The sequence below is a fragment of the Cataglyphis hispanica genome, chromosome 5 (genome assembly GCF_021464435.1).
Source record: "Cataglyphis hispanica isolate Lineage 1 chromosome 5, ULB_Chis1_1.0, whole genome shotgun sequence".
Lineage (NCBI taxonomy): Eukaryota > Metazoa > Arthropoda > Insecta > Hymenoptera > Formicidae > Cataglyphis > Cataglyphis hispanica.
In genome coordinates this window covers 10,091,945-10,113,028 of record NC_065958.1, presented here as the reverse complement: position 1 = coordinate 10,113,028, position 21,084 = coordinate 10,091,945, and the positions used below count along the sequence as shown (strand labels likewise).

The 21,084-nt window shown below is 35.4% G+C and overlaps 6 protein-coding genes across 11 annotated transcripts; 3 read left to right on the top strand and 3 right to left on the bottom strand.

Moving 5' to 3' along the window:
- Window positions 1-71: 71 nt before the first annotated feature.
- On the bottom strand, window positions 72-4,730 carry LOC126849644 (forkhead box protein K1). Of its 4 annotated transcripts, none has more exons than XM_050591666.1 (6): window positions 4,287-4,727; window positions 3,060-3,394; window positions 1,636-2,427; window positions 1,305-1,561; window positions 1,099-1,204; window positions 72-996 (listed from the first exon to the last, which is right to left on the bottom strand). In XM_050591666.1, the coding sequence occupies exons 2-6, from the start codon at window positions 3,335-3,337 to the stop codon at window positions 822-824; spliced, it is 1,608 nt and encodes a 535-aa protein (XP_050447623.1). In that variant the 5' UTR covers window positions 3,338-3,394; window positions 4,287-4,727; the 3' UTR covers window positions 72-821. The 4 variants fall into 4 exon arrangements, with proteins under 4 accessions (XP_050447623.1, XP_050447624.1, XP_050447621.1 ...); XM_050591667.1 differs by having other exon boundaries at window positions 4,343-4,727; XM_050591664.1 differs by having other exon boundaries at window positions 3,060-4,730.
- Window positions 4,731-5,299: 569 nt separating this feature from the next.
- On the top strand, window positions 5,300-8,960 carry LOC126849646 (ras-related protein Rab-40C). The gene is made up of 4 exons (XM_050591668.1): window positions 5,300-6,030; window positions 6,257-6,450; window positions 6,544-6,766; window positions 6,854-8,960. The coding sequence occupies exons 1-4, from the start codon at window positions 5,871-5,873 to the stop codon at window positions 7,162-7,164; spliced, it is 888 nt and encodes a 295-aa protein (XP_050447625.1). The 5' UTR covers window positions 5,300-5,870; the 3' UTR covers window positions 7,165-8,960.
- Window positions 8,961-10,734: 1,774 nt separating this feature from the next.
- On the bottom strand, window positions 10,735-12,564 carry LOC126849648 (glucose-induced degradation protein 4 homolog). Of its 2 annotated transcripts, none has more exons than XR_007687419.1 (4): window positions 12,098-12,564; window positions 11,607-11,774; window positions 11,227-11,524; window positions 10,735-11,124 (listed from the first exon to the last, which is right to left on the bottom strand). XR_007687419.1 is itself a non-coding variant. In XM_050591672.1 (4 exons), the coding sequence occupies exons 1-4, from the start codon at window positions 12,242-12,244 to the stop codon at window positions 11,061-11,063; spliced, it is 612 nt and encodes a 203-aa protein (XP_050447629.1). In that variant the 5' UTR covers window positions 12,245-12,564; the 3' UTR covers window positions 10,735-11,060. The 2 variants fall into 2 exon arrangements, 1 of the variants encoding a protein (XP_050447629.1); XM_050591672.1 differs by having other exon boundaries at window positions 11,292-11,524.
- Window positions 12,565-12,790: 226 nt separating this feature from the next.
- Window positions 12,791-15,857, top strand: LOC126849647 (BTB/POZ domain-containing protein KCTD5). 2 transcript variants are annotated; one of them, XM_050591671.1, is made up of 4 exons: window positions 12,791-13,354; window positions 13,520-13,816; window positions 13,892-14,020; window positions 15,622-15,857. In XM_050591671.1, the coding sequence occupies exons 1-4, from the start codon at window positions 13,139-13,141 to the stop codon at window positions 15,649-15,651; spliced, it is 672 nt and encodes a 223-aa protein (XP_050447628.1). In that variant the 5' UTR covers window positions 12,791-13,138; the 3' UTR covers window positions 15,652-15,857. The 2 variants fall into 2 exon arrangements, with proteins under 2 accessions (XP_050447628.1, XP_050447627.1); XM_050591670.1 differs by lacking the exon at window positions 15,622-15,857 and having other exon boundaries at window positions 13,892-15,130.
- Window positions 15,858-17,201: 1,344 nt separating this feature from the next.
- Window positions 17,202-19,756, bottom strand: LOC126849835 (ragulator complex protein LAMTOR2). Its single transcript, XM_050592116.1, has 3 exons — window positions 19,215-19,756; window positions 18,858-19,020; window positions 17,202-18,790 (listed from the first exon to the last, which is right to left on the bottom strand). Exons 1-3 carry the CDS (start codon window positions 19,280-19,282, stop codon window positions 18,641-18,643), a joined length of 381 nt encoding a protein of 126 aa, XP_050448073.1. The 5' UTR covers window positions 19,283-19,756; the 3' UTR covers window positions 17,202-18,640.
- Window positions 19,757-19,873: 117 nt separating this feature from the next.
- Window positions 19,874-20,973, top strand: LOC126849834 (coiled-coil-helix-coiled-coil-helix domain-containing protein 2). The gene is made up of 3 exons (XM_050592114.1): window positions 19,874-20,052; window positions 20,244-20,626; window positions 20,750-20,973. Exons 1-3 carry the CDS (start codon window positions 20,012-20,014, stop codon window positions 20,758-20,760), a joined length of 435 nt encoding a protein of 144 aa, XP_050448071.1. The 5' UTR covers window positions 19,874-20,011; the 3' UTR covers window positions 20,761-20,973.
- The last annotated feature ends 111 nt before the right edge of the window (window positions 20,974-21,084 follow it).

The following is a 21,084-nucleotide window of genomic DNA, read 5'->3' as shown; positions in this document are numbered from 1 at the left end:
CAAAACTATGACTTATTATCTCATCTTCAGATGAAATATTCGATTGAGCATATCATAAATTAAAAACGCTGTTGTAATAATAATTGTAATAATAATCTATTTCTCTCTCTTCTATATCATTTTGCATTATTATTATTATCTTCGTTAATTGCGATAACGACGTCAAGTTGGTGCAAGCGGTAATGCAACAAAAATTACGCGAGCATGAAATGGATGTCGATCAATGAATTCATAATCGTAAATATATCGCGCTTTAACTTGATTGGATTACATTGGATAACATTATCGTTTCTTTTTCTTTTTGTCTATTTAATAAATCGGCTAAACGCTGAATGGCACACGTTACCGCATCACATTATTGCAATTTTATGTCAACGCGGTATCAGCTGCTGTTACTATTTTGAATGACTTTTTCGATCAAATAAGCTCCATATACATATATATACTATATCTTCAGCCGAAGTTAACAAGTCATAAAGAGAAAGCATTTAATAAAGTATATGTATATCTTATATACATTGACTGTTGATGAGAGAATCATGTCGAAACATGAATTCTAGAAGGACAGGAAAAGTGTCTTCTGCTCTCGTCATTCTTTCTTTCAAAGATCGGTATTTCTTCTGCGAACTCATACACACAACAGTTTCTCGCGATTCTTAACGAGATAATAGAACTGACGCTCAATCTTGATTATGTGCAGTCTAAAGCGGTTATGCAATTAAAACAATATGAAGTTTGCAATATGTGTTCGACGATAGAGACAAATAATGCAATGTAAATGTAATGTTCTACGTAACAGGATGCTAAGTGTATGTATCAGTTCAATGATCGTCCATCTCGTGAATACGTTGACGTTTAGATTGCGATGGTTGTTCGGGTGGCTCGGGACTCTCGACAATCGCAAGTGGGGCCGGTGAACCCGGCGAGCTGTCCGACTCTTCGTGGGCACGTTTGCTAACCCCCCCGACGCCAGCATCGGGGCCGATAAAATTTCCACTGCAAACAAAGAATTCACACAATAATGTAAATGGTGATCATTGATCAAGCCACATCGATTACATCAGGATTGACAAATTTGTAACGTGTAATTTACAATACCTGTAATTATACGTCGTTTGTACAATAACAGGAGCCGGACTGTATTGGCCAGCCGGAGATAAAGAATGGTCCTCTACAACGTTTGGTCCAGGCACCAAATATTTTTCTATTTTGAAAAACGAGCGATGATATATTAATATAATTATTCTCTCAAGAAAAACGATAAAGAAAAAAAGGATCTTATTTAGAAGAGAAAAATTCCTCACCTTCTCTTCCAGTATCACCACTAACGCCGTTTGTTACAATCGTTTGCATCAGACGTCCCTTGTGAGTCGACTGAGACGATGTGTATGGATGACCGGGCGAGCCGGGCGCCGATTGACTCGTCGCAAGTTGTCCAGCCGGAGAGGGGACAGAACTGTCCGGATACGATTCGGGTCCTGGGGAAGCTTCTCTGCTTAGACATTCCGGCGTCATCAAACCGCTAATCCCTACGTGAGATGGCGAAGCCGGTGCACTCCTACTAATCACACATGACAATTCACATGGGCAATCGACACTCATAAAAAAATAAAATAAAAATTTGCTCGACATTACCTCGATGATAATGTTCCAAAAGGCGCACGGAAACAAGGTACGCCACGTTGTCGTCTCCGTCTAAAGGCTTGATCAATGAGCTTGGCTTCCGACTGAGGATCTATCTTCCAGAAAGAACCTTTACCCGGCTCCTCTTGGCTTCTGGGTACTTTGATGAAATAACGATTCAAAGATAGATTGTGCCGAATAGAATTCTGCCAGCCCTTATCCGCGGTCCTATAGTACGGATAGTTCTTAGTGATGTAAGAATAAATGCCCGACAATGTGAGCTGCTTATCTAACGCCGATGCTATCGCCTGAACAATCAGTTGTGCGTAGGAATATGGCGGCTTTGAGTCGTCCTTCGGTGGGCTATAGTGTGGCGTGGTACCGTTCGGTCCCGAACTGTTTCCGCTTCTGTAACGTGCCTCAGCACCAGGCTCAGGGCTAATCTGCCTGCTGGAACTCTGTCCACCCTCGTGCCTCTCCAAGTTATGCCTGTCCAAGGTGGAATTTTGCGGATCGTTCGCCACAGCAGCGGCGTACGCTGCAACCATCTGCAAATCCGCCGAAATGTTTCTCCTACCCTGACCGGCGCGTGGACTCGCCGGACAGGAATTGGCGGCACTAATTGTTCCCGTGGGCGATGGGAACGGACTGCTATACCCGGCATCCGGTATATTTATCCGCAGTGGCGGTAAAGGTGCCCTTTGTTTTGGCGGGGAGGGCACGCGAATATTACTTTGCTCCTGTTCGTCTATAAGCGACTGAAAAATCAGCCTTATCGTTGTACTCGGAAATCTGAATGTACATCTGAAATATCATCAAAGATAATATTAATTACAAAATAAGAATGCTATTACATTATATTAATTAAACATAACAAAAAGAAATTATAAGAGCAGCTAATTACTTAAAAACAAACACATGAGATTACATTACAATGTTTTAGAAATATTTATCAATATTTTTGTTATTTAATACCAATAATCTTTCTTGAATTTTTCTATTCAATTGTGTTTAGATAAAAATCGATATATAAAAATTATATTACAAAAATGACCATTGTGTATCATTTATCACTACTTTTTTACTTAATAATCTTTTATAATTAAGGTCCTAGATTTACAATATACTTTTACGCTTATTATAACTGTTTCTTTATTATCTTCTACGACTAAATTTTCTTATTGTTCTGGGATAATCTTTTTTTAGATATTATGATATTTTTTTTCTCAATTCTATTGCAGTGCAAAACACATACAATTTATATCCTTCACAAGTACTTCAAAAAAGGGTACCTAAAAGCAATAATAGTGAAAGAAATTTACAGCAAAGCCATAAATCGTATTCATGGTGCTCATTGTGGTGGCAAATGATAAAAAAGAAGGCAACGAGATCGTCGCCGGGCGCGCGTAAGTAAACAAATATTTCGAGATACTTACGTCTTTGGTAGCTGAAAGGGAGAAGCGCCCTTGCGCTGAAACACTCCGTCGACAAACACACCGTTCTTGCCATTGCACACCATGTAGAAAAACGGATGCTCGTAATAGATTTCAAGGTGCTTTCGCGAGATAAAGCTGGAGTGGCCCATGTTGACGTCGACCTCACCCTTGCTGCTGTTACGGCCGATCGTGATGCGCCGTTGCCTAACCATATACTCGAACTCGCGGCCCTCGAGCCGCGCTATCGGCGCGCCCTTCGACTCCGGATTCCACTGCATCTTCGTCGGGCTGGCCGGTGCCGACTTCAATGCCAGAAGAGCCCACGCGTCGCTCTCCTGGGTACGAGAGTACGTAGACATAGCACCGAGAGCGAATGTGCCGTAGTGTAGTTAAGAGCAGCACGAGAAAAGGAGAGGAAGACGGCAGAGTAGGACAGCAGAGAGTAACAGAGAAAGAGAGAGAGAGAGAGAATAAGAGAGAGAAAGAGAATATGTGTGTGTGTGTGTGTACGTAACGCGCGAGAGAGACAGAGAAGCGAGACGAAACGACGAATAGATAGCGGCTCGAGGCTCGAGATTGAAAGATAAATCTCGACGGACGTTCGGCTGGATATATTAGATATTAGATAAATACGCGAAGAGATGGAGGACGAGACCGCGAGATAGACCGGTAAACACGAATACAGACTTTCTTTACGATATATATAGGATTAGATGAGACACGGGACAGATAAAGAGAGAACGTGCAGAGAGAGAGAGAGAGAGAATGTGACACAGAGCAAGTTAGACGGGAGGGGGAGTGAGACGTGCGCGAGGGAGGAAAAAAACAAGAGGGAAAGAAAAAAATCGGAGCGCCAAGAGATAAAGATACTCTGATACAGGCGGGACGAGAGAGAGATAGAGACGGGGCGACACGCGAGGCGAAACACGTACGGCGCGACTTTGCGTATGTGCACGCGAGTAAAAGCACTCGCGCGAAATATGGCCGGCTATTTCTCGAACTCTCCTTCCTCCGCACCGCCCCGGTACACCGTACGGGTCTCTTCTCCTGTTCTCCTCACTCTTCGCAGCGGGACTCACGGAGCGGAGCAGCGGAGTGAGTGAGTGCGTGCGTGATGCGTGCTTTCGTCGCGCGCGCGCCCGCGCGTGTGCGACCAATATACGGCCTCCTCGCACACACACACACACACACTATACATATACACACTGGGCGCCTGGTTACACTTACGCGCGCGTAATCTTCCTCTAATAAGTTATAAAGCGCTAGGGTAAACTTTTAAGCACCTTCTCTCCGAATTTCTTCCTGTCTCGGTGATCGTGAGATTTATTCGTGTCGTATATCGTTTATTTCTTCCTCTTTTGATTTAACGTAACGATCGCGACGATCGTTAATGACAGCGATGACGATGATGATGAAGATGAGGAGGACCGACAATGCTCCACGATGACGATACGCGCGCAGAAATATTTTTCTTCTCTTCTTGTTTACCCACAATCCGAAATGTGGGTGGTCACCACGTGACGCGGTGACTGTCAACCGGCGGCGCATTTGAACGTGGCAGCGAAATCGCGAAAACATTATAAGACTCTTTTCGTTTCATCGTGCCTTCTTCCCGATATACGATCATTTTCATAAACAAAAATGCCAACTGCGTCGCGAAAATGATAACCGCGATACGAGAATAAAACTCTTCCGCCACGATTTGTAATTTCGTTAGAGAAGATACAATCGAAGAATCCATCATATTAGAGATCTGTCCCTTTCATATAATTACTTCATTATTTCTTTCTACAAAATAGATTGAAATTAATTTACTTTAATTATATATTTTAAAAAATAAAAGAGGAGAGTTCTAATATAAGACTCTAACACGTACCGATAATAAAATCAATTGCATTTCAATCGATAAGTCGTATATGCCAAAGTTTGACATAACCAATCAGATTCTAGTATTTCTCTTACCCATTTGCATATGATTCTAACCTTCTAATTTACATGGTCGCTTAATAAATATTCATAGAGAAATTGACCAATCACTGTTGAAATTCCAAATAGTCGATTGAGTCTGTTCTTTTTATCATCAGCTGTTTTTCTCTAATCTGAAGTTCCTATAATTTAAATAATAATATACTTAAATTCTCAAGGAGAGAGGAAAAAATATGACACATAATATACAAACCTACAGTTTTTGTTTGAACCGGATTTTGATCGATCCGAAGCTGATTAATGACGTCATTGTAAAGACTTTATAATAAAATAGTAATTAATTGATCCGGGATGGATAAAAATCCGTTCGCTCGAAAACACTACTGAAGAATCGTCCGGCGCGATATCGAACATACTCGACCTTCGGAAATTTCGCGCACCTTGCAACTCGCGAGGCGACATATCGTGCAGGGTGCAGGGGAGTGAGCAGCGGTGGCAGGGATAAGCGCGAAAACAGCGGAGAGCGGAGAAAGTGTGGAGTCACAGTTTTGTTTTGTTATGATTCGTGTCGCAATCGACGGCGTATAGAGTGTCTATATCGCCAACGAAAGGGAGAGGGCGGACAAGCGCGGGCAGGAAAAGCGCGATCTCGATCGTTCCGACCGGGATCCTAGATGAGAGAGTTTACGCGACGATTCTGCAAACCGCGATACGATGCGATAGCTTTCACCGAGGGACACTCGTCGAGGTCGTCGTCGAGGTGGTCGGCGTCAAGGTGGTGGATTCCGATCGCGAATACGTGGAGAAACCTAACAGCGGCAGGTGGGCGAGCGTCGCTCCGTGGGTCACCTGCAGTATGCTCAGGGTGTACGACAGGCGGATATTATGGCTGCAGGTGAGGCCAGCACGGCGAAGCCTCGTCAGGAGAAACAGTACGACTATCTGCTCAAGTTTCTCTTGGTGGGCGACAGCGACGTCGGCAAGCAGGAGATCTTGAGCGGCCTCGAGGACGGCGCCGCGGAGTCGCCGTTCTGCAGTGGCAGCGGTATGTTATTTATCTCTCAGAGTTTCTTCTTCTTCTTCAGGTGCGTCTCTCCTGGACATTTGACAAATTATGTTAATGTATTGAATCGAGAAAGAAGAGACCTGTATAAACTAATCATATAATGGCTGTGGCTTTTTCTATGATATTTCTTTCTTCAAATTTATTTGAGATTAGTTATTTCAGGTTTATTATTTTTTTATTATTTTATTATTTTATTGTCTTTTAGCTTACAAAACTACCACTATTCTATTGGATGGGAAACGAGTGAAGCTGCAATTATGGGATACATCAGGCCAAGGTAGATTCTGCACAATCATTCGGTCTTATTCTAGAGGTGCGCAGGGTATACTCTTGGTGTATGATATTACCAACAAATGGTCCTTTGACGGCATCGATAGGTGGCTAAAAGAAGTTGAAGAGGTTAGTGACAGAATCTACAATTTTCCAATTACTATATTATTACATATAACAAGAAATGCACAAAAGTATTTTGACGAATATAAAATTGTATAGCATGCGCCTGGAGTACCAAAAGTATTGGTTGGCAATCGTCTACACTTGGCTTTCAAGAGACAAGTGGGGGAACGAGATGCAGAGACTTACGCAGCTAAAAATCGAATGGCATTTTTCGAAGTCTCGCCTCTCTGCGACTTCAATATTCGCGAGAGCTTCTCAGAACTCTCTCGCATGGCGTTGCATAGGAACGGCATGGAAAGATTATGGCGATCGAATAAAGGTATTTTATATAGCAATCTATCCGAAATTCCCCCCTGGATTGACAAGATATTTTTTACATGAAAAGATATAATTTGAATGTTTACAGTGCTCAGCCTACAAGAATTGGCATGTCGCGCGATAGTGGCTCGAACAACGGTTTACGGTATCGACCAATTGCCGTTGCCCAAATCGATCAAGTCGCACTTGAAATCGTACGCGATGACAACCACGACCCAGTTGCGCTATAACGGCAACCGTTCGTCAAGTTCCAGCAAGAGTTTGGGATCGCATCATCGGAAGCTGCGCTTCGTCGGGGTGGGTCACAACAACGGATTGTCGACGCCCGGCAGTTCGCCCGGCAGCATCACTGATTCTCGTACAAGTTGCGTCGGTCGCAATTCCTGCACAGTGTCTTGAAAATGACAGAGAGGAAAGAAATCAGAGTAGAGCGGTTACTTACAAAACGACACTCAGCACAATCGGGCCTTCTTTCTTCACTCTCCCGTTCTGTCGAGAATGCAAACGCTTGTTTTGCGATTACTTCATAATTGATAGTGATTACTGTTAGATTACTACGAGAGGCAGTATAAATATATACAATTCTTCAATTTGTCACTTGCCAATGATCACTTGAACGGATATTCTTGTTGCGTTTAGTTACGAGACACGTTTTATATCATATATATTTTCACATTTGCAAACAAATTATTCACATGCACAAATTATTACAATGAACAGTTCACGAGCTTAAGAGAGGCAAACTATCATATACCCGTGCCATCCGCGAGACAAAGAAAGAGAAAAACGTTATGGTATACAAGCAGGGAAAGAAATCCTTAAATGTTATTATTAAGTATATCATATTACACGATATTACATCAATCAGAGCTCGATTTTCCAATCGTGAAAGAAAACACGTTAGGAGGTTACAAAGTAAAAAATATACACACGATACATCATATACATTATGCGACTCGCGCGAGTGTGCCTATATTTTTAAATCTATGTAAGTCGCTTTGTTTTTTTGGCCGTTGTTGGAAAAGTAACCCCCTCCTCCTTCTCCACAAACGTATCTCTCTGTGCAAAATATTCTTTCTTTGTTCATAAGCTTATAAAAACGGAGAGTAATTAATTGAAAAAAAGTACAAGTTTGCTAAGTCTACAGTGGTTGTGGTGTAGACTAATGATGATAGTGTAAGCATAGAAAGTTTAGAGCAGCTAATTCGAGAAATATTAGCAAAATATATATATATATATATATATATATATATATATATATATATATATATATATATATATATATATGATAAATATATGTATATATATTTTCACTTGCTTGTATCTTCGCGAAAATCTTTTTATCGGAAACTATCGATCATCGACCGTGGAAGAGCATATATTTTTTAAGGAGACGGTTTTACAAAGAGCAATAAAATTAGCTCTTTCTACGGCACGACTTTTTACATTATATTACATCGATCGCGATCGGATAATTTCTTCTGTTTTATTTCATTCGAATTTTAAAACGCAGAAAGTGGTTTTTTTCCACGTTTAACGAAACGTCCCCGAAGTATGTTATTTAAAAGTATTGTCTTATTTAATTTCATCTAAATATAAATTTACTTGTACAGTGTAAGATTGCAGGAGATGCGTTTGTGTGTATTGTATAGATAGAACACACTCGATCTCTAACGATATATATCTGTAACAAATTGCTCGATGCCAGGAAAGCACATGAGATGTATTTATATTACGTTACATTTAACTAAATTATATTATGTGTATATATAAATAGAACTATTATATATTATAATATTGTTTTATATGAACATAACACACAATGTGCTTACTTGTCTGTGAGATGTAATTGAATAAACTTAACTTGTCATTATACACATTATACAATGCATGTAATCAGTATGTCAAAACTTCAACGGATTTCCTACTTTAAACCAAATCTTCCTTAATAAATTGTTCACATTAATTGTGTATACATATTTTGTCACAAAAGAGAATAAAATAATTCATATATATGTATATGAAAAATAAATTGGAGAAGGGCCACATGTAGCATACACTTGAGAAAAGAAAGGATAGAAAATGCCGTCCCGTTTGCCAAAATGCTTCGTTTAATGATAAAACACTAATTTTGTTGGAAGATAGAGAGTCTATTCTCTCTATATATTTTTTATGTTTATATATCTAATATAAACCCATTTCTAATCATAATTATTAGTGTTGATTAGTTTAATTAATTAACACTAAAAAGTTAATTATTTTAATAATTTAATCAAAATTTCTTATTCTAAAAATTATTTTCTTTTAAATAAGATTAGCAAAATTGTCTTCCTCGTATATTATAACATTTTTTCTTATTAATTTGAGTATTGTAACTTTCATCAATCCAACGATATATTCCAACGACAATCGCATTCAAATTGTAGTAACAGCAAATCGTAATCTGTGACTGTACGATTTACATTCAATTAAATTTCTATAGTTTCAGTTTAAAACTATATATATATATATATATATATATATATATATATATATATATATATATATATATATATATATATATATATAGTTGTACAATGAAAATAAATGGAATATTTATGAACATATATAAAACATGTTTCAACAATCCCTTCATAAGTTGTGGAGTAAATACAGTGTTAGTTAAATCAATATAATATTTCGTATTTTATGTAATGCTCCGAACAAAATTTAAAGTTAAACTTATTTAACGCTCGAAATTAATTAGTTTCGCAAAGCTCGCAAAAAAAAAATAATATATTTGAAAGACTAACTCTATATAGATTCAAATGACATTTTACAAAATATATTTACAACTGTTATCAACAACTAAGATAGATATTCTTCTTAAAGAAACATAACAATGTATAGCTCACAAATAAAAATGTGATAACAGTAAATTATTTTATAATAAAGTTCGGCTTAACATATATGGAGAGAGTATACATATATTTAGGTATCTGATATTATATTAATTATATATCTTACGTATGCCTTATTTTCAAATCTGATTTCCACATCTGATTTGTGACTGTTCACTATGCGAATTTATTGATTTGATTCATCATAATAAATAATAAACATACTTTTTTATTTTTTCATTAGTTTCTGAGTATTTGAATAGATTATTTAGCACAAATATATATAAAAAAAATTATTAGTATTTAACAATGCTAATAAACATACTATCGAAAATAAAATATAGAACATAACATGTGTCATTTAAAATATCAATATATCACTGGTAATTAAAAATAATTTCATAAATACAAATGAAAGTTGTAGTATGCCAATATAAATTTAGGATAAGCTACACATTACTCATTACAATCTATAAATTTATACATATTCATAGATATATTATGATAATGTGCTTATCATAATAGAGTACAATCTGCCTAAGAAGAAATTGATATATTTAATTAACATTTATTTAAAACATGATGACAAGTTTTATAAACAGCCAACATGTGTATGTCTAATATCTATTTTTAAAAAATCAGATATACATATATTATATATATATATATATATATATGCATAAATTATTAGATAAAGATCAATCATATAAAATAAATATTTTCAGATCAAATCTTGATTTAGCTTTCTTTTTTTTTACGACATACATACAGCTTCATTCAGACAACAAGTACATCTGATCTTCCATAATATAGCAGACAGATCTCATAAATTCCCCATTAAAATAAAATAAAAATATTTTTTTAATTGCATAATTACTCATTTATCGTATTTATCTCTTGAAAATATAAAGTTTTGAGCTTATCTCCCTCATTTTACAATACATTTTATAAATATAAATACATGTACTATATATATTTTTTATTAGTTATTAAACTGAATGTTTGGTGTGTATTTAAATCATGCACAATAACAAACATAAACAAATATGGTAAATCCCTTCTGTTACATTGCAAGTAATAAATACCAAAATTTAAAATGATATGCCTCTCAGATAATTTATTTCGGCAAAAAATCATTTTACAATGGTAGAATAATTAATCTGTAATCAATTGTCATTCAAGCACTAAATAGGCACTCCACAATCCTCATCTTTATAATTCTTAGCACAATCGACTAAGAAGAATATTATCAAATTTTAAATTCTTTTCACTGCAAATCTCAAATCTATGAAGTGTCACAATTAATAAATCAATTTATTACAACCGATAAATCGATCGGGCAAATTTTTATGAGATCTGTGTGCTAGAAGAGAAAAAACATGAATGTCGTGAGATTTCTCAGCAAAAGTATGGACTTCACCTGAATTCATAAATTTGTATACTGTGTTCCGGAACATGTCTCAAATTCAAGGACTGATACCTGAAACATAATATATGTCTTTAATTACATGTTTAATTAATCAGATACATATTTGATTTACTTTTTTAAATATGTTTTGCATATTAAAAGATCAAATATTACCGATTAAGTTTCAGTGTTATCCAGTTTTTAACTTATAATAGATGCAGACTTGTGTATTGTTTTACCATTCGGAACTACGATGATAATAAAAGCCCTCTATTGTGGCGGCGGATTTCTGGAAGCAAATGTAGTAGAATCCCGCAAAAGAGGCACCATTAATATCTTTGATTGTGTGATCGGGAACTAAAAAGTGCTCCTTCCACCTCATAAATACAAAGTCTGTTCCCTTCAGTGCCTCGTAATCAAATGTATCGGAATTGAATGTTTTGGCATATTGGCAGAACGACTCAAACTTACTCTGCAACAAAAATAATGAGAAAATAAATTACAACTGGTGATAACCCAAGGATAGCAATGGTCATCGAGAGATAAGTACAAACCCAGTGTTTCTTGTCAACATCTTCGTCCGCATCCCACTTGCGGGTGAGAAACGGATATTTTTTCGAAATAATTTCGCCGTCGAAAAACGTTGTCAAAGTCGGAAATTCCTCGGTCAAACCCTTAATTTTCAAATATCCGCACAGGTAACTGTTCTCTTCGTCTACGTGCTGCAACATCAAATGCGATATCAGTCCGCGAATCGATCTAATGGGACAATAATCGACCTATGTTCCCGGCACCGTAACAAATGGTCAACAACTCGTGACATCGATCTACATCGCGCGCAAACACGCGAATCAACGACATACTGTCATCCTGCTCGCGGGAAGAGATACGAAATGGAAGCGTTATAAAAAATAATTAATTTCATACGCGAAAAAATCATCCCACGTTCATTTCGGTTAAGATTACGCGTTCTCCAATTTATGGCGCAATTTCCGAAAAGCGACGGCGCAAGCGGCAAGAGAACAGGAGGGGAAAGGAGGCTAACCTGCAAAACCACCTCTACGTCGTAACTGTTGCCCTTGGACTTTTGCGAACCCTGAAAACGCGAGCCGTTGTATAACAGGGACTTGGTGACACCGGGCTGTTTCGAGTTCGCGGGCGGTGGCGGTACCACGTCGACCTTCACCGGCATCCTTCGTACGGTGGTACCTGGAAACGGACACGACAGTAGCGCGACGCGTTTAACGCTCGTTGTCCACGACTACGATGACGGCGACAGCGACGGCGACGGCGGCGACGGCGACGACGCGCGACGCGGCGCCCCGCATATCACGATGAGGATAGACCGTGTGTCGCAATGACTGCCGGTAATCCGCGGGATATGGATGCGCGAGCCTCGAACCCAGACGACGTTGACGATGACAGTCCTTATTTACATGTCGCGGGCCGAGAAACTCGAGTTTCTCGAAATTTCTCGTTTTTCCAAGTAGTTTATCGCAAAGTCCCCCCGTCGACGTTATTTTCTCGCACGATCTCTCTCCTCGCAGAAACTCTTATTGCGCCGGAATCAGCCGGAAAACGCGACGGTCCCTGTCGCTGCTCGAAATAACGAGCAAATAATGAGTGCTCCAACTTCGCGCATATGCATATAAAAAAAAATATGGCGGCCGTTCGAATCCGCATAAACTCGTATCGGACGCGCGTGAAATATTAAAATATATTGAACATTTCGCGGGAGATAATCGTGATAATAATTGTTCAAGATGATTGCCGTTGTGGAAGTTAACGCGCCCGAAAACTGCGTCTTTCCTTAAATACGCCCTTAAACGCGGGTACGTTTTTCGCGCCAAAATTGATGCGTATTCGCGCTCGCGCACGAAAATCGATAGAGGATCAGCGGATAAAGATACGATATTTCCATTACGTACTCGTAAAATTATCTCGATTATTAATCGGGATCGGTGGGTGTCTCCTACCTGAAATATTCGTACTTTGCGATTGGACGTGAAACGGATTTAGACGTTGCATTGACATCCGCCGTGAGGATGCTCGTTTCGGGAACTCTAACCTAATCTGCGTCTCTTTAATGTCAATTGATGCCGATGCAAGTATGGCGGATTTCAGCGATACGAATTCGCACGAAATGACAGAGAATCATGTTGGCAAGCGGTGCAATAATCAGTGGGTGCGGTTGAACGTTGGCGGGACGTATTTTTTAACGGCCAAGACCACTCTGGCGAGAGATCCCAACTCGTTTCTCTATCGACTCTGTCAGGAAGACTCGGACCTTATTTCGGACAGGGTTAGTTGATTTCCTACCGGGAATTTCAAATAAATTCTCTCGATTAAATAATGTACGCGTTTGCGTATCTATGTCAACGTTGACAAGTCGAACGAATCGATTAAACTTCCTTCGCAAGGTTCCTGCCCCAAATCGTAACATGACAGTAGATGCTTTGTTTTTAAGGACGAAACGGGAGCGTATCTGATAGACCGCGACCCCACATACTTCAGTCCAGTGTTAAATTATCTACGTCACGGCAAATTGGTCATAAATAAGGATTTAACGGAAGAAGGTGTATTGGAGGAAGCAGAGTTTTATAACATCACCGAGCTCATTCGGTTAGTCAAAGAAAGAATCATATTGAGGGACACTAGACCGCAGAGGGATTCCAAAAAGCATGTTTATAGAGTTCTTCAATGTCACGAGGATGAATTAACGCAAATGGTGTCCACAATGTCGGACGGATGGAGATTCGAACAGGTATACTGGTATACTTGTTGGATTTATAGTAATGTTTCTTGTCTATTTATTCTTCATTTTATTTTATTTTTTTAGTTAATCAACATAGGTTCTCAATATAACTATGGTAATGACGATCACGCTGAATTTCTGTGTGTTGTAAGCCGAGAATATGGAGCTAGTCAGCTCAGCAGTAAGGAAGAGGAGTCCACGGATCGAGTCAAGGTACCGCTATCCTATTCAACTGTTTCCCATTCTTATTTGAGCCAAAGTAGTCATGGCTAATACGACTATTTTATGTTTCTGTTATATTCTAAATTAGTATATAGTGGTAATCATAGGTTTATTAATCGAGATTCAATTTACATTCTTACTAAATATCTTTACTGTTTAAATGAAAATTATGTATCTGTGTCGGTATAGTTATACCTTCCATGTTGGCTTGCATGAGATATTTGTTGAAGCAATAAATATCTAATTATTTCTTCAGCTGGAAACAAGTGTTTTCCTGCCTGGAAGAAAGAATTGGGTTACAATGAAATTTCCGAATTACTTCATTATCATAAGAGTGGAAGAAAATTATCCAGAGATCTATTTTTGCAATTCAACATTGATTTTCTTAATTTCTAACATTATCGTGAAATCAAATAACATACATCTTTTACCAATTTTGACAAATAAAATAAAACAGTATTATTTTTTATATTAACAATTTGCCTAAACAGACTGACATACACACAGTTGCGGGTTGGGTAGAAAACCAAAGATAAGCTTTATCACTACATGTATGAAAAATAAGATATATACATTTACATTAAGAGATAAAATTTTACTTTACATCTTATCAATCACGCTTGGTTCAGCAATACATTTCTATATATATATCCACATATTTCTGCAATACTTTTGACAGTTGCTTAAAATTATTTTGCTTATATGAAAAAAGAAAAGAATTTTTTTGCAGATATGATATATTTTTAACGACAGATTTTTCTATTAGGTGGCTTAATTTCTTCTGCAAGTAAAATTTCAGAACAAAGATCCATCTAATGATCAAATTTTGTTTTGTCTTTTATGTTTTGTATATATGTTTCTATACATATCTAGTGCTTTATACACACATATATATATACACATTTTTAAAGTCATATTAACTGAAAAAAATCACCTAATAGTCTATGAAACTCAGAGGTCTCTTCGCATGTTGAGCATGTTCTGCCTCTGATATTTGTTGTATGTACCATATTATTATTATTATTATTATTATTATTATTATTAGTATTATTATTATTATGTACCGCATGCCGTTCGTTAAATAAAGAATTTTTTCTTTCATTGGTTTGGTTACTTTATGACCTGTGACCTGCATGAATCATTGTTGCATGCTAAGTTATTCATTATACATTATGTTCATTATGTGATATAAGAGTAATTTGTTCATCCTGTGTATTTTTTATTGGAAACTCATACATATAATTTATTTATATATGATATAAAAGATAATATCTCTCTTAGATTAGAGTATACATGTAATATAAACACTAAAATAATATATCATATCATGGGATTGCTTTTTGATAAGGGTAGCTTTCAGAGATTTAAATTGCTATAGCTATAGTTGTAGATTAGCATACACCCGGAGTATTTCTTTTTTTTTATTGGTTTATATGGCGCAACAATGTAACAGAGGCGGAACAATATTTTTAATAATAAAAATCTGTATAATTTTAATACCCATTACAATTCATAATTAGAATTAAGTATTATAATTATTGTAAGTGACTAATACGTTTTTATTAAGATTAGACTATTGGATTACATTCTAGGTTTTGCAGCAGAAGGGTTCACGCATGTAATGTCTAGATCCGTCCTTGTTTTCCTTTGCCTCCTTTAATTTGATCAACTGCGCTACGACAAGATGTGAAGACTGTTTTTTTTTTCTTTGTTTTACATTTAGTGTTAAATTGTAAAGTTTGAAACTCTATTTCCATTATACTCTCTCTATTCCTAGATAATGTTAATCTACAGGGACATTACTGTGCAAAGGATAAAAAAATTTTATAGTATATGTATTTATTACATAACACAAGATATATATATATATATATATATATATATATATATATATATATATATATATTGTACATGAAGCTTTAAAAACCGAAAGTATCATTATTAATTTATTCCTCTTCGTTAACAAGTATATACAGAAAAAAAATGTCGATCTCACGAAAGGGATATAGTTTAATAATTTCATACAATTTATATACAGATATGTAATCGCTATATGACAAACATAAACCTTCCTTTTTCTATAAACGCACCTATCTGCTTTAAAAGCAGATACGCTAGCTACATATAGTCGGAGAGTATAGTTACATTATTAATAAATGACGTTGTTCCATATAAAATGGCTGCAATTATGTTTTAGCTTTATCAAATATTTTGAATTGACAATGATATTTATGGAGGCAATCGGTTTCGTACAATTTATCAAATTACCAATTTCTGCGATAATGGTGGTTTTTTATCTTCAATAGTGTTACATATGGTAGAAAATTGTGGTTTTTGTACCAAACTGTACAAAAATTCTTTTTCCCACATCCGTGTCCTTATCATAAGATGTCTAAATTACTTACCTTCGCACTGCCGCTATAAAACATAAAAATAATATTTGTATACCTAAAACGTGATAATTTTCAAAATTCAAGATGCATAACTATAATAAATATGAATATGTAAAACTGACTTTTTACATGTATTGTTAATATGGAAAGAGGGATTTTTTCTAAACAAAGCAATTTTATTACACTATTTGTTAAGGATATAGATTTGAGATGTGTATAAAAAAAAAGTAGAGGCTTAATCTCTTTGTAGATGCTATTGTGTGTGAAAGAGAAATTTTAGAGAGTGAGGAAAACCATGTACAATTTACAAGATTTTAAAATATTCATTGCATATATGCACATTTCATATAGACAAAGGATAGAAAAAACAATCGAAATGTGCGATTTCTTTATCGCAAATTAATGAAATGTATGATTGGAAAAAGAATTGCTATTCGTTTTCTTTCATAAATATTTGCACAGTTGCGATATGATTCCCTACATCCGTAATAAATAATATTTACAACAGATGTAGGTTGTCAATTATCGAAGGCCTATTAAGAAAGTGTCCTATAGATATTACATATATATAAAACACACATATTTAAACATGTTGAATGGAAGAACATACATAATATTGGCTTTTTATAGATTAGCATTATAATACATGTGCGAAATTATTATCTCACACACATACAATATTTTTCTTATATAATGGATATTATATAAGAGAATATACAGTTTAACAATATTTGCTATTAAATGTTTCAATATAGACAAAAAAAGAAAACTCTGCTATATCATGTATCAAATATTTATACAAACAGTGAGATACATAACAATATGTTACAAATTGGCTGGTAATAATTTGATACTATGGAATTTCAGGAATTTTAGGACCAATTGTTAATCTCACACACTATGTACAGTGTTTTTTAGGCTAATATAAGGCATTATTTTCTAGCTCAAATTCCTATATCTAATCATAAACTTTTAGTCGGTATTAATATTCATTATTATTATATTACACATGCGAAGATATGCCCCTCTTTACTCATATAAAGTTTGTACTTTCATATAGATAGAGAGATTTATAATGATAGATAAATTTATTGTATAATTATTCAGTGTTTGGCGTTAGGGAACAAAAGGTAGTTACATTGGAGACTAAAATTATTATATAATGATAAGCCCCAGATTATTATAGGATAAAAATGTAAAAAGTTATCGTATACATATGTGCAAATTCTTGCACTATATGATATGATTATTGTCCATGTTTCAAGTTATGTTGATTTAAGAACTCTCTATTGTTAAGTACATGATATGAATAATTACAACAAAAATTTGCAAGTACTTTAATTAATTTTAAATTTAATTTCACCACACACCTAATGTATTAAATTCGTCTGAAATACACAAATTATTATATTATACACACATATATTCTCAATTAAAAATATTTTACTAAAACAGATTTCACACATTTTTACAAACATCTCCATTCTATGTATATCATTGTATGTATACAGGTGTATTATAACGAAATCAAAAAATTTATTTAATAGTAGTTCAAAATATAAGACAATTCTGGTATAATAAAGATATAGAACTTTACAACTTTCTATATGCAATAATAATATAATTCTTATTCAATAATTCTTATCTAGTATAGTGCAATTCACAATATAAGTAACAAACAAAAAAAAAATATAGATATTAAATATTTTTAATTATTTTTCGCCAATGCAGTCATAATCTCATACATATATCTCGATAAATTATATAAATTAAATTACAGTAAACCATTTTGCATTATAAATAGAATTATTTATGGCAACTGTTGCGATATTACATTATTGATAGGTAAGCTTATATTAAGTATAGACCTTATATAGCGTGTGATTTGTAAAGTGAGATGAAGAATTAAATTGTTTGTATTAATTGTAACTTGTACGAAATAAAAGATTTATTGTACTATTAAAGCAAAGTGGCTCTTGCTCCTATTTTTACTTCCCTGTTTCACTTCTTTTTTGTGTATAAAATATTTATTGCATTTTAAAAATGATTCAAATGTAAATATAGAAAATATTCACATATGTTAACTTCAAATCAATAAAAAATATATTTATACATAGTGTAGTGAGATACAATTATAAATTCTCACAAACAATAAGTAAAAAGTATAGAGAGATAAGTTTGAGCACAATATCTCCAGATAAATTCCTAAAGACAAATCTCAAGGCATATTTGCTATTGTTTTTAAAGGTTGATCAAGATACATAGCTAAGGCTTGTGCTTTTTCTCGTAACAATCCAAACCCTACATTTTCCTTTGCATATAAACATAAGAGCAAGTTAGCTACTTCTGTAATAACAACTTTCCCTTCCTGTAAATGGGAAGAATATGAAAAATTCTTAACATGTAAAATAATAAAACATTTGATATATCATTACCATGCAATCCATTAGAACATAATGTAATTCATCTTCCTTGAAGGCGTTTCTTCCATTTTTTTCATAAGCTGTCCAAATATTACTCGTAATAGCAGCTGTAACTCTAGCATCTTTATCTCCATAACCACTGTATGCTAGTAATCCTCCATCTCTGTTAAGTAATCTGAAACATTATACATTAAATAAGGATAAATATTTATAATAAATTCAAATAAATACTATATCAATTACTTTGTCAAATTAAACAAGTTGTGTGTAAAATATTCTTTAAAATATTACGAGTAAAAATTTATTAGTAAATTATTTGCAGAAAATAAAATTATCTATTAAAGACATTTTTTCAAAATTTTTACTCACAAAGTATTCTCCACGCCCCCAGTATTAGCTTGACTTAAAACCTGCGTGAGAGCTTTCGGTTTCAACATATTTCTGCTACTTTGTTATTAAATTCTATTTAGTTATTATATATAGTGTATACACATATATAAATAACAATGTAAAAATGTTTAATATTATATACAATGTGTCTACAAAATTTATTTCAATTTCCTCAAGTTTTGGAATCAGCTGTTATCACTGTGTGAATTGCATATATAAATTGGATGTGATCAACAAACTGTCATAAACGTCATAAATGAGGGACGTAATTTTATGATTGGGGAGAGAATTTAATCATATAATGCATATTTTCAAGATGCGCTTTTTCTACCATTTTTCGCGACGCTCGATTCTCTATCTTATAGTCCGTTTGCATGCGAACGATAGGTATCGATAGGTATACTCATGTTGCATGTGAATAAATTAGAAGAAGAAAACAACACGGAACCACTCTTTATTACGAGTTTCATATTCATAAATATGATGCATTTGATATTAGCCACGTGAGGAAATTAAAAAGTTTCGTAAAGACTCGTTCATTTATTTATAATATATATATTTTTAGAGAGAAAGAGTCACGCTCACGTGAGAACGTTCAAGAAGCTTCTGGACGCCCTCTGTTCTACTTATTGCCTGGCATTACGCAGCATCTAGCGTAGTTTGTCAAACGTGGTCGAGCGATCAGGTTCAAAGTTCAGGTTTCAAGGTGCACATTGCGAGAATATCTTTCTTCTTTTCGCTGATCGATCTAATAAGAAATAAACAAAAGAAAAAAAATGCCACGACGTGGACGTGCCGCCGCACCTCCTTCAAGAACGTAAGTCCAAATCAATTATCTTGACATTGATAATTTATCGTTTGTCATTTGCACTCCCCTTAGCGTTACATCATGATTGCAGTCTTCGACGTAGAAACTTTAGATGTCCAATAACCGCGTGATCATTCGCACTTGAATCTCCCGACGATGAATCTAGTCTTTAAAAATGTCAAAAATTCATCTCGTTTCAGTGTCAGGCCGGCCGCGGCTGCACCAGCACCTGCACCATCCCGACTTCCAGCTCAGGCTCCACCAACGGCACCCATGGTGGCCCAGCCACAGCAGCCGTCCCTCATGGGCCAAATGGCCGCCACCGCTGGCGGTGTAGCCATCGGCTCTGCCGTGGGACACACCATCGGTCACGCCATGACTGGACTTTTCAGCGGAGGATCCAGCGAGACTGCCGCTGCTCCTGCTGCAGCGCCAGCTACGGTCCAGGCCGCTCCGGCACCGGCCACCGGAGCTGCTTGCTCATGGGAGATTAAACAGTTTCTGGAATGCGCTCAGAATCAATCCGATCTGAGTCTGTGTGAAGGATTCAATGAGGCACTGCGCCAATGCAAAAATGCCAATAGTTAGTAATCTTATCTAATGCTATTTTTGTCAAACTGATCTTATTTTAATTTATTGTTTTTTTTTTATATATAATCTTGTGACAAAATCAGATTTGTAATTGTCTCATGTTTTCTGTTTTCAGATATTATCTAAATTGACATAGAAAATGAAGAATTTAGAAATTGAAGTACATGGTCTAATCCTATAGATTATACAGCGAAAAATTCTGTTTATTTTTATCCTTATATGCATCAATATTGTTAATGTAATATAAAACAGTCCAGAATTCTATATATATATATTCTATTCTATATATATTTTAGTATACAAATTTTAGAACAATAAATTATGTTTATTTAAATTTTATACGAGTGACATCCACTTTTAATGTTCCCTAAACATATAAAAATGTATGTAACAATAGCATGATTTTAAAAAATGCAAAATATGTGGAAATTATATTACTGAGAAATTTTT